General features: G+C 38.0%; 2 protein-coding genes across 2 annotated transcripts; both read left to right on the top strand.

Annotated features, from left to right (window-relative positions):
• Positions 1-2206: 2206 nt before the first annotated feature.
• Positions 2207-4224, top strand: npm2a (nucleophosmin/nucleoplasmin, 2a). The gene is made up of 5 exons (XM_079468356.1): positions 2207-2750; positions 2929-3011; positions 3143-3250; positions 3339-3432; positions 4012-4224. Exons 1-5 carry the CDS (start codon positions 2606-2608, stop codon positions 4059-4061), a joined length of 480 nt encoding a protein of 159 aa, XP_079324482.1. The 5' UTR covers positions 2207-2605; the 3' UTR covers positions 4062-4224.
• Positions 4225-4423: 199 nt separating this feature from the next.
• On the top strand, positions 4424-10024 carry got1l1 (glutamic-oxaloacetic transaminase 1 like 1). The gene is made up of 8 exons (XM_079468260.1): positions 4424-4581; positions 4925-5106; positions 5816-5936; positions 6363-6580; positions 7163-7313; positions 7489-7648; positions 8661-8803; positions 9636-10024. The coding sequence occupies exons 1-8, from the start codon at positions 4470-4472 to the stop codon at positions 9773-9775; spliced, it is 1227 nt and encodes a 408-aa protein (XP_079324386.1). The 5' UTR covers positions 4424-4469; the 3' UTR covers positions 9776-10024.
• The last annotated feature ends 2225 nt before the right edge of the window (positions 10025-12249 follow it).

Below are 12249 nucleotides of genomic sequence, written 5' to 3'. Positions count from 1 at the left end.
GCATTAGCTTGTCCATCCACATATTTGTTAAAGGACTTGGTGTTGAGAAACACGTGAACCACTAAAGATTTCCATTCATGTGATTGGAAACCGGGCTTGATAAATGCACATGCAGCCAAATGACATGATCTGTGTCATTTCTCTCCAATAAATTTGACATTCTACGACATAGAAAACGAAAAACCTGTCTGGCGCAAAAATACATTTCCCAGTGTAGCACGCGTCCGATACAGTTTTGCCTGTGCATTAAACCCCGTTGTGCTTGTTGGTGTGTGGGATTAACTGGGGCCCGTTTTAGAAAGTAGGTGTAGTGAAAACTCTGAGTATATTAACTCTGAAAAGAAGGTTTTCCGTTTCAGAATGCGAGGTGTGTCAAACCCGAGAATACTGGAACAGGTTTTCTTTGGTAAATCCAGATTTCCATCTCCTCCCCTGTTTTAAAGCGCAAGGGGTTTAACTTATTCATCCATTCATTAAAGCAGTCATTCAAGTCACACATTTTGATCACACAGAGACCGCATCTCGTGTAAATCGACTAGAGTTCACATTTGAAGTTACATTTACATTTAGTCATTTAGCAGACGCTTTTATCCAAAGAATACAAATAATTCAGGGAGCACTAAGCCATATGTCATACAAGAGCAATAATACAATAAAGTTACTAGTTTCAACAAAAGCCAGACCACAACCTGTTGAGAGAAGAGAGAGGGTTAGTGTACTTTATTTTTCATTTGTCTGTCAGGTATTCACAGAAGAGATGGGTTTTAAGTAGTTTTTTGAAGGTTGTGAGAGATGTGGTTGACCGGACCGAGTTAGGAAGAATGTTCCACCAGGAAGGAGTTGTGAAGGAATGTTGGTTGAACCTACTTATTGAAAAGGCCTCCGATGGCGCACAGCTATTTATTTGAGTTTTTGCAAATAAAACTTGTTTTCTGGCTGCATTGAGGCCATAAATCTAGAGCCCTGTGATTTGTTTGATGTTAAGATTTGTTTGAAAAAAGAGGAAGGAATAGCGAAAGCCGAATCCTCCTATTTAAAGATTTCTTCTGCCTGTTCTGCGCTTATGAGTGAGCGACTTGGACAGTTTAACATATAAGACGCGTGACCCTATCGTGTCTGAACATCACAGTGAGGACAAAAAACACAAGCTTCATCTCCAGAGCTACTCTATAGGTTTATTTTACATATTTGAGAAGCTGTCGTCAAACACACACTGAAGCGTTTTCGGTTTATTTGTTTTGGTTAATTTGAACCAGATGAAAAAATGATTGACTAGTAAACACTATAGTATACTTTAATATTTACTAAAGTAAGGTTTAAAAACACTAAAGTACCTAGAAATTCTATTGCAGTTTACTGTAGTGAATAATCAGGTACAGTATACTACAGTAGGCTATTTCTATGTGGACAAATATCTTACTAGTAGTAAATAAATGAGAAGCATAGAACACAGAAATACTTAAAAAGGAAAAAGGACTTCAAAGACGACTACAGACGTTTTATACTTGTGCAACAACTGCTTGACCTACTTGCTTTAAATGAGTTTCACCTAAGGTTGACTCATTCTTGTGTAGAAAAGAACGTAAAAAGAAACAATCACTTACAGTGTTAAAACTCTATCCAGGCAGAGTTATTACAGCTTTGATTTTATATCACAAAATAAAATAATTACAATTTATAGCATTTGTATTCATATATTAAATAAACGTTTATGTTAATTTTAGTGAAATATTTCGCAACTTGCTTTTGTCATTTTATTATTTATTGGTTTATTTTATACGTTTTCTGTATAAGATTAACTCATTTTATGTTTATTAATATCAGTTTAGTAACAAGTTTATTTCTGAGAAAACATTTCAGATTTTGTTAGGTAATTTGTTTCCAATACTTTTTAGGCCAATATTTTTTTTGACAAACAAACATGCTTTCAAAGTTTTCAGTTTTGTAAACTAAAATAACCTGGTATCCAGGGGAATAACCTTTGGTTAAACGTGTTATGGTTTGTGTACATGTTTAGATGGAAAGAGCAAGCATGCAATATTTCACTGACTATTGAAACACATACAAAAAACTGAAGTGTAAAGAACTCTTTAAATTAGAGATTTGCTGCGCGAAAGACACACACTTGGCAACCTATTTGATAGTCATAGAGCGCCACCTGGTGTCTGATTTAGAGCATCACGCTCTTAGCCGAAAAACACCTGCAATTCATCTTTTCAACTCCTCTGGAGAGTTTTGGTGCTCTGTCGCTTCGTTGGCGTCGATGATAGTGGCGAATTAAAGCAAAACAGACACTTAGTTTAATCTTGATACATTATTGTGGTTGTTCGTTGCACGTTGTTGATATTTCACGGTTGTCTGTGAACCCATTTACGTTCGAGGCAAAGCTGCATCCGCACTTTCGCAAGAGGAAAACAAACTCTGTGAGAGGTTTAAAATCAATGACCGTTTCCTCACCTGTGACCTGCCAGCTCCTTCTTATTCGCCTAAATATTCGTTCCACCTTAAAATGGTTTCCCGTTTAAAGCGCCTCCCTCTCAATTTCATTGGCTTTGCATTTAAAGCAACAGCGGCGCCCAAACTTTAAGTGTTGTTGTTGGCCAATATGGTGCTTGCTGAGATGTTGCTGGTCGAAAGGTTGCCTGTTGAAATGAAAACCTGTTTTGTCCAGAATGACTCCATGTTTTCAGTAGGCCTGTCTGATTTATCCAGCTCATCGTCTGTGTCTGACAAAGCATGTGTGGTCTGGGGTAAGCAGCTTGAGTTCCGTCCTGTATATATTCACTTTCTCTGCATCTCTGCAGAAAAAAAGGGCCAGTTTTGTTTCCAATGCTTGCAAACCAAAACATACGGCACATGCAAACCAATAACCTGCATTGTTTTGACAATACTAATGTTTTCTTACTTCACTGTTGTCTTTTATGAAAGGCTGTGTACTCGGTGGCTCCGATACCACGGCTGTCTTTAAAGCAGAGGATGATCTTCTGGAGAACCAGCTTTTCATCAAAACCGTAATGCCAATCTGTTAATTCTTGCTTTTGAGAATTTCTTCATCAAAGTTGTTTAGGGTCCCTTTTTGTATTATAATGGGCCTGATAACCCACAAACAAAGCAGTGATACTATTTTTTCGTGGATTCACAGATATGTCTCGGTGAGGAAGCAGGAGACGAGATGCATGTGGTGACTGTTTGCGACGGGGTCGGATCCAAACCGTTACCCATTGCCACCCTGCGCCACTGTTTGCCAATGGTGAATGTGATCGTTTGCATGATGCTATGGTTTACTCTTTATGTATTATGTTATCTGTGGGTGTACAAATATTGTCGGTGTGTTTCAGATCAGTTTTTCTAGTTTGGAGCTTACACCTCCTGTCACCTTTAAACTGTGCACTGGAACAGGACCCGTGTATATTTCTGGTCAGCATATTACATGTAAGTGGTTGCGAAATGGATTCCTAGATTTGTGAAGCAATAGAGGAATTAGTCAAATGGGGGTTCCAACCTGATAGCACACATACATCTGGCTTACGTCTATTTGACCTCTGCATTTACATCTACAATACATAGTTTGCTCATCTGCAATATGTCTCGGAGACGTCTGCTTTCTAGAAGATGTCCGTAAGATTTAGAATACATGTAAAGCAGCTCTTTCTATGATGTTCAGCAGATGATTTTACGCAGCAGATGTTTCCAAATCTCCAGGTCTTGAGGTGAGCAAACTGTGTATTGCAGATGTCTTTAAGATGTAAATGCAAACGTCAAATAGACGTGAGCCAGTTGGATTGTGCTATCTTGGAACATCCTTCACAACAGTCTATAGAATTCAATTTTATTTGAACTATTATTCTTTTTTTGTTTTTTAAATAAGTTGTTTAGAAAACGAAAGCACCTTGATAGTGTCCATTTTAAATGTTTACAAAAATGTTCTAGTCTGTATTCTCGCATATCTGTGTGTCAGTTGTAATATAGAAGCTACATTTATTTTTTACATTACGTTTTTCCCTTTTATAGTGAATCCCATTGAAATGACAGAGGGTGATGGTGATGATGATGAGGGTTGAGATTGTTACATAACAGTCATGTGTGGCTCTGCAAAGTTTACTGGACACTGTCCCATCAGGACGAAGAAATGTTTGTTATTGCTCGCCTTGAAAATTTGTAAAAACCGCTAATAACAAACAGCAAGTAATGTAAAGCAATAAAGAATTTATATTGTTTTTCTCCATTTGTGACTTAAAGACATTCTTTCATGACTAGAGATGCAAAGCAGCAACCCATGATGCATCCAGGTTTGTTTTGAAGCATATTTAGGTCACATGGCTGCAATACATATGCGAGCCAGTGCGAGAGTGCCATCCCAAGTCGTTGCTAGGAAACAGTCACATCGCATCTTGGCAACAGACAAACAGCGCTTTTCATTGAGAAAGTTCTCGAGCTTGCTGTGCGAACGCGGAACGCGCACGCACGCGATGTCAGCTCGGTCTGTGTTTGGAGACGCGCCGTTTGCGTCAAGCGCGGTCAAGTTTATAGAGGATTTCAAGCGTGACACGCACCCCGATAAAGTCAATCTTGCAGGGAGGGGTGAGTGACTTTTATTACCTCTGCCCTCCACTGGTCACAAACCTGCACTGTATTGTATCTCTAGGGAAAAAACACAATAGCCTTCATTTTAATGCATTGGTTATAATAAACTGTGTTGGGCTCTGTTGGTGGTATTTGTTTCCTGGCAGATGCACATAGACGGAACATGAACTGCACAAAAGAATGTAGTTTTTAATAATGTTAGAAAATGTGTGTTTTCCAATTATAGGGGATGTGACTCATGATAATGTGATGAGTTTAGAAGGCAGCATTGACTTCGGCTGCACGTATGAAATCACACCACCGTCAACTGCATAAACGTAATATTTTTGTTTGTGACCAGAGTATTTAGGAGAGCACGGACAAACCACGTGGCTTCCTCTGATACGAAAAATTAAGCAGCAGATCGCTGCAGACCCCACTCTTATCCCAGAGTATACACCTGTCCTCGGTATCCCAGAATTCAGCAGGAGGGCAACAGAACTTGCATTGGGCACAGACAGCCCAGCTATTCTGCAAAGCAGGGTAACATTTATCCATTTTCCTGTAACCGACGTCATTGTAGTAGACAAATGGAGCATTTCTTATATAAATCCACACAATTGTTGAACGCTTATGGTAATCCCCAATCTTGCTTGTCATCAACCGAGACCGGCAAGCTGAATACACAGATAATGCTCTGAAGGTACATTTGCAGTTTGTTTGTAGATAGTGTAAAACTGGACAGTGCTATCATTAAATGGCAATGATAAATATAAACTATATAAAGCTTTCGTGTAGCTGAGTTATAGGAAACATATGACGCCAAAGGATTAGTCACACACAACAGAAGCCTTTGATCACTTTACTAGCCCTGAACTGATGAACATCACACTGGTACAATAGTTTAATGTTGGTTTTCATGTTGCATGGGTTCACCATCGCTCGCACCTTGCTGTTGTAGAACTCCTTTTGTGTGCTCTATTTAACACGTCATTTGAGGCCCAAGACAACCCCAGGCTACGAATTATTTTTCTTAAGAGCTTTTCAACCAATTGAATCAGCAAGTCGTTGAATGAAGACATCCGTTGGAAAGAAAAAGTCTGCTATACATTGTGTATACACACTGTGTATACTGGACCCACAATAACATGATAGTAATATTGCTGAGCATGTGAGACTGTTTTACATGGAACCAAACTTCCAAATGGACAGATGAACCGGCTTCGTGAACATGTTTTTGGAATTGTGATAGGTGCTCGGTGTCCAAACAGTTGGATGTACTGGGGCAGTTCGTCTGGGTGCTGAGTTGCTGAGAACCTGCTGCTCCAGTTCTTCCTGGAGTGGATCCATCTTCCTCTCCTCTCCCTGTAATGGTGAGTACACTGCATAAACATACAGTACTATCATGGTTGCCAGATCTGCCTCACAAAACCCAGCCCCAAAACCCCAAACATGCCATTTAAATACTTTGTATGCACTTTGTACAATTTCCTCTTGAAAATAACTCTATGGTACACTGTAAAAAACCTGTAAGATTTACACTATTTTTGTGTTTATTTAAGCAATTTTGACAAGTTGCACACAAATACTTAAAAAAAAGGAAAACTGTGAACTTGGCACACCGGTATAGTACCATGTCAGTTAGTTCAGCATTCGATTCAGTTCTAGAATCTCATCAAAAAAGTAGATCAGCACTTTTAAACCAAAACTGCAGATGAATCCTACTAATATTTTGGAAGTTTGTCTGAGCATCATAAAGTGTTCAACAAAATACACCAAGCAATTGTTTTTCATTGCAGAATCACTGGCAGACATATTCAAGGCAGCAGGATTTGAGGATGTAAGATCCTACCGGTACTGGGATGCTGAATCCAGCGGGCTGTGCGTGGATGACATGCTGAATGATTTGGAAAACGCTCCAGATCACAGTGTGGTGGTCTTGTTCGCTTCAGGGCACAGTCCCACTGGCGCTGACCTCTCTCAGGAGGAGTGGAAACGCGTTGCAGATGTCATGATGGTGCGGTCTCAGAATAAAAAGATGAAAAAGTTTTTAAATCAGACATTCTTCAACTGAGCATCTCAGCAGAGACTTTCAAAAACCTTTCTCGTTTCTTCATCCTTAACAGGGCCTTGGAACATTGTGAAATGAATAAAAGAATAGTTTGGTTGCATGCCACCAGACTTCTAACAGAAGATGTTTTGATCTTGTCAAACTTATAAATAATAACAATAAATAATATATTTAAGGACAACAGTTTGTTTGTAGAAATCACAACATGCAAACGCTGTCATTTGTAAAATCATGCGCATTTCATTACCTGCCGTCCAATGGGTGATATTCAAGTATTTAACGGTAATTAATTAAATTAAGTTTTAAAAAGGAAATTTCCAAATTGTTCCTCTAAAGTTGAACCCACAAGTTAAAAAAATAATAAAAAAATAGCTATACTTGTTTACAATAGTGTTTTTGATTCAGTACTTAAGGGGTGGGGCAGGGGCCCTATGCAACCTGTGTAGTCCGCGTTTAGGAAGGATCGGTTCTAGGAATAACTGTTGACAAAGTATTTTTGACTAATTATTTCTGTTTGTGTTTATTTAGAAGCGTCAGTTGTTTCCCTTCGTCCTGATTCCTGCTCAAGGATTGTGCAGTGGCTCTTTAGAGCAGGATGCCTGGGCTGTTCGGCACTGCGTCTCTTTGGGACTGGAATTGCTCTGCGCTCAGTCTTTTTCACACAACTTTGGCCTCTACGGTATGTTTTCTGTTAGAATTAATGTAACGGTTTATAAAGTTTTTCATACAGTTTTTGAACAACTTGAGGGCGAGTAAATGATAACAGAATCTATATTTTTTCATTCGTGGGTCTACTGTCCCTTTAAATTATGTTCTTGGCCATGATAGATTTCGATCGATAAATGCATTCACAGGTGAAAGAGTTGGGCATCTTCTTTGTGTGCTAAGGCAGAACCTGTTGGCTGTCCAATCTCAAGCTGAAAGACTTGTTCAGACACTTTGGTCCCGCCCTTCAATGGAAGGGGCGAGAGTGGTGGCCACTGTGCTGAACAACCCTGCCCATCTGGCCGAGTGGTAAGCTAAAAGTCGAAGTCAAATTATTATTTACCCATATTTTGAAAAAAATATGATTAACTGTATTCAAGTGAACAACGTCGGTATGTTGTTACATTTTGTAATGTATTAGTTAACACACAATGTTACAATGAACAATACTTTACAGCATTTATTAAAGTGATAGTTCACACAAAAATGGAAATTCTGTCACAAGTTCTTCAACCTCTTATCAATTCAAACCTGTTTGACTTTCCTTGTTCTGCAAAACACAAAATATTTTATGCAAATTGAACGATGTTAACACCTATTCACACAAAAGCAATGCAAGTCGATGGGTACCGTCGTTGTTCGGTTACCAACATTCTTTAAAATATCTTATTTTGTGTTCTACTCTTGTCATTTAAAACCTGTATGAATACTGCAGATGTTGACAGAATTTCTATTTATGTTTGAACCATCACTTTAATTATAATTCATGTTTATTTCAGCATTCACTAATGCATTTTTTAAATCAAAAGCTGTAATTGTTCACAATGAACTAAAATAAATAATTGTATTGTCATTAACTAATATGATCAAGGATTCATTTGTGCTAAAAATATATATGCTTAATGTTAGCTAAAGCATTTACTAATGTGAACAAATACAACCGTATTGTAAAGTTTTACCAACATTTTACAACAAACTTTCCAACCCAGCTTAATGTTTCACATGTAGCTATATACATCTAACTGTTTAAGATTTTAGACAATAATATTGAATGGCCTTGCATACATAAAGATAAATATTTTGGGTTGTAGACAAGCACTTCAGGACCTCCCGTTTTATATTTTAACATCTGACTGTTACAAGAGTCCAAACTGGTTATTTTATTGAATCTATTCCAGAAATTGCCATTTCATAACATCTCCATTTGTGTGTCCATTGTGAAATTACACACGTAACAAGACTGATTCTGTGATGAATTTGTGGCTTTTCATTCTCTCTAAAAATGGTGTTTATTCAGCCAAATAAGCTTCTGTTTTTTCAGGCAAGAGGGTTTGAAGGCCATGGCTGTTCGCTGCATGCTAATGCGTGAGCGGCTGCGTGAAAGACTGCGTCTCTTGGCTTGTCCGGGGTGCTTGGAAAACATAATAAAACCTGGGGGGCTTTATTGCTGCATTGGACTCAATGGTGAGTTGTGCATATACAGTATATGTATGTATAATCAGTGTATTATTATTATTCCACTTTCAGTCAATATTGGTGAGCTACCAGATCGGAAAAACAATGATAACACTACAAGAGGAGCTCAATATAATAAACTACGCAGCGGTCCTCAACATAACATAACAAATAACTGTAAAATGCATATAGCCTATAAAGACAAACTGCTTTAAGTCATACAGACAAATGTCTTTGGCAAAATGTTAACACCTATTCACAGATGGTCTGCGTGTTTCGACCCACTTTATTCTTTTGACTCTCTCGGTGTTGGGAGGCCACATGCAGGAATAGCTTGCTCCGGTTTTGTGCACTCAAGGAGTTGATCCCGTTGTGGTCTCGGGGCTTGTTGGAATGTTTAATGATTTAACTAATTGGTTAAAACCAATGCAGCTTCCACTCACAAAAACATTGTATCTTTATAAAATTGTTATATATCAAATATAAATCGGGGCAGGATTTGAGAATTTTGAGTGCAGGTCAAGGCACGAGCTGAAGGCCCCTTTTCAAAAATCTGGCCTCCTGCGCCCCCCACCGTTCTCAGAATGCTCCCTTTGAGAAACACCAGGCTATACAAGTGTATGCATTTGAACATTAGATTAGATTAGATTCAACTTTATTGTCATTACACATATACAAGTACAGTGTAACGAAATGTAGTTTAGGTCTAACCAGAAGTGCAGTTAGCAAGTGCAGGATATACAGTTAGAATAAATACAGAATACAATATATATAAAAGTTTATGCATTTACGCATTATATAAAATATTATATAAAGTGTTAATTTTATGTTTTCTTGTTAGCTCAACAGGTTGAGTTTTTGGCTCGGAGAAAACACATCTACTTGTTACCCAATGGCTGTCTTAATGTTAGTGCCATTAACAGTCGAAACCTCGCCTATGTGACGGAATCCATCCACCAAGCTTTGACCTCTCAACTCTGATTATAGAATCATGGAGATCTTACAAAGATTTTTCCATATGCAATTAGTTATTCAGTGATGATGTTTTGAGTGTAAAGCTATACCAAATCAGTAGAATAGTGAATGTGAGTTTTATGTAAACAACTGTTCTCGGTAGTTCACATGTCAAGGCAGCTCAAACTAAAGGCAATGGCTTTAAATGAACGAGTGGTTCCATGCAGTGACCTTAAGATCTTTTTCTTATTTTTGTCATTGAAGAATAAACTGCATTAAGCTAATATTGGCGTTGGTTTTACATTCTTTGTTCTGAACAATCCTAAGGTTGAGGAAGGTTTTGGAAGGTCTGTGAACTAAAAAAATAGTTTTTGTCATTTTCAGTTTGACAAATGACAGGTGTGACCTCTCATTGAGGGTATAATTTATGCAGTTTGGACTGCACTGCCAGTTTGTTAATGGAAAAACTGGCATGAGCTGCTAATTGGTAGAGTATGAATGATATTTGCTATAACTTTCAGCACCTTCTGTTGGTCAAAACAAATACAACACACTGAAGGTGGAGCTGTGTTTTTTGCTCTTCACCCTAAAATGTTAAATCATTTCTCATCCTCAAGTTCGTCCAACGCTGTTATTTGTTGTGCTCCACACAAGATATATTTTAAAAAATGTGGGAAACTAAAAGAACTCTTTGCTGACAAACAACATTCCAAATATAGATTTTTTTGTGTTCAGCAACACAACAACATTTACAAAGAATTGGAACAACTCGAGCGTGAGTTAATACTTACCAATCATGAAAACTACTATTAAGTGATGCATAAAAGTTAAATGGTCCATTTAATTCTTTCTTCTCTTAATATATAATCAAAATTTCCCTTCAGACAATCCTTCAAATGCTTGGCCATGATAAAAGTGGTGGATGATGAAATTATCCATGATAAAGAAAACAACAAAAGATGTGTTTCTGTCCAACTATTTATGAACTTAACCGAATGTTTCAATTCGCTTAATAGGACTAGGTGTTGTTAACTGAAAATGACCGGTCTTTACTTTAAAATACACTATTTTCATTGAGTTAAAAAGGGACAAACCCAAGGTTATACTTTAGCTTAACCAACATGCACATTCCTAGAAGAGAATGAACCTTTAGAGTTAGAAAAAGAACTTTAAAGTTCAAATATGAACTTCTAATTATCAAAAAAGTTCCAAGTTGAACTTATAAGTTCTATAAATAACTATACGTTAGGTTCTATAAGTTAGGAAACGTTCTTTCTAGTGTGGTCTGGTCAACCACATCTCTCATAACCTTCAAAAAACTACTTCTGTGAATACTTGACAGACAAATGAAAAGAAAAAAAAGTACACTAACCCTCCCTCTTCTCTCAACAGGTGGTGGTCAAGCCTTTGTTGAAACTAGTAACTTTGTATTAGCACCTATCGTACTATTGCTCTTGTATGACCTATCGCTTATTGCTCCCCGAACTCTTTTTAAGTCACTTTGGATAAAAGCCTCTGCTAAATGACAATGTAAACCCTTTGTTATGTGGTATACAGTTGGGACTGTGATCTTTTTTTCTTCCCAGGACTGAAGTTATGACTGTGCCATGGACGGAGCCGCTTAAATTTAGTTAATAACGGAAACCAGGCACGTGCACAGATAGGGCTCAGCCTGTGCAGGGCATATGCCCTTTTTTATTAAATCTTGTAATATTATTCACACTGTATGCCTGTTTTACAAATATTTAGACAATGAAAGGTTAAAAAGACCTTCGAGACTAAATCTCGTTGGGTACGCTATGTCAGTCAAACTTTGTGGCTCCACCCCCCTCTATCTTTACTGAACTGTAGTTCCTTCCACAGCAGCAAGGGTAAATAAAGATCTCGTCGAATAAGTACAGTGTTTTCTTGACGCCAGAAACATTGTCTAAATGTTCATATTTTATGTATTTGACGTCCGAGACATTTGGGTTCGGAGGGCTGAACATATTTGACTGTGCACACGTTAGCATTTCGACTTTTATAAATTCTATTTTGGCCAAATTAATTTTACAACAGAAAAACTGAGCCCCCACATGTCAGAAATGGGGAGGACAGAACCCAGATGCAGGCAGACGTAGGGTACAATACAAAACTTTTACAAAATACAAAAAAAAACACCCACGAGCGGGGAAAACATGAACAAAAACTTGCAAACAAACACTTCCCACGATGGGGACAAAACAAATCAAGAACTATGAAATAATATGTCCATACACTTGACAACGAGAACCAGGGTAGTACAACACGCGAGTACATACAAATATTAAGTACAAGACAATGCACCAACGAAGGACAGAGGGAAACTACAACGTTTATTAACTAGATAAAAGGGAGACACTAACGAGGACTGATTACACAGGGAGAGTGGCAGCAGGTGACTGGGATGAAACACGGGAGACATGAGGGCAGGGCTGAGAGACATGACAGGAAGACACGAGGTACCAAGTAACAACAAAAGC

Source organism: Barbatula barbatula (genome assembly GCF_947034865.1).
Source record: "Barbatula barbatula genome assembly, chromosome: 11".
Lineage (NCBI taxonomy): Eukaryota > Metazoa > Chordata > Actinopteri > Cypriniformes > Nemacheilidae > Barbatula > Barbatula barbatula.
Note: the sequence above shows the minus strand (reverse complement) of the source record. Positions and strands in the feature narration are given on the sequence as shown.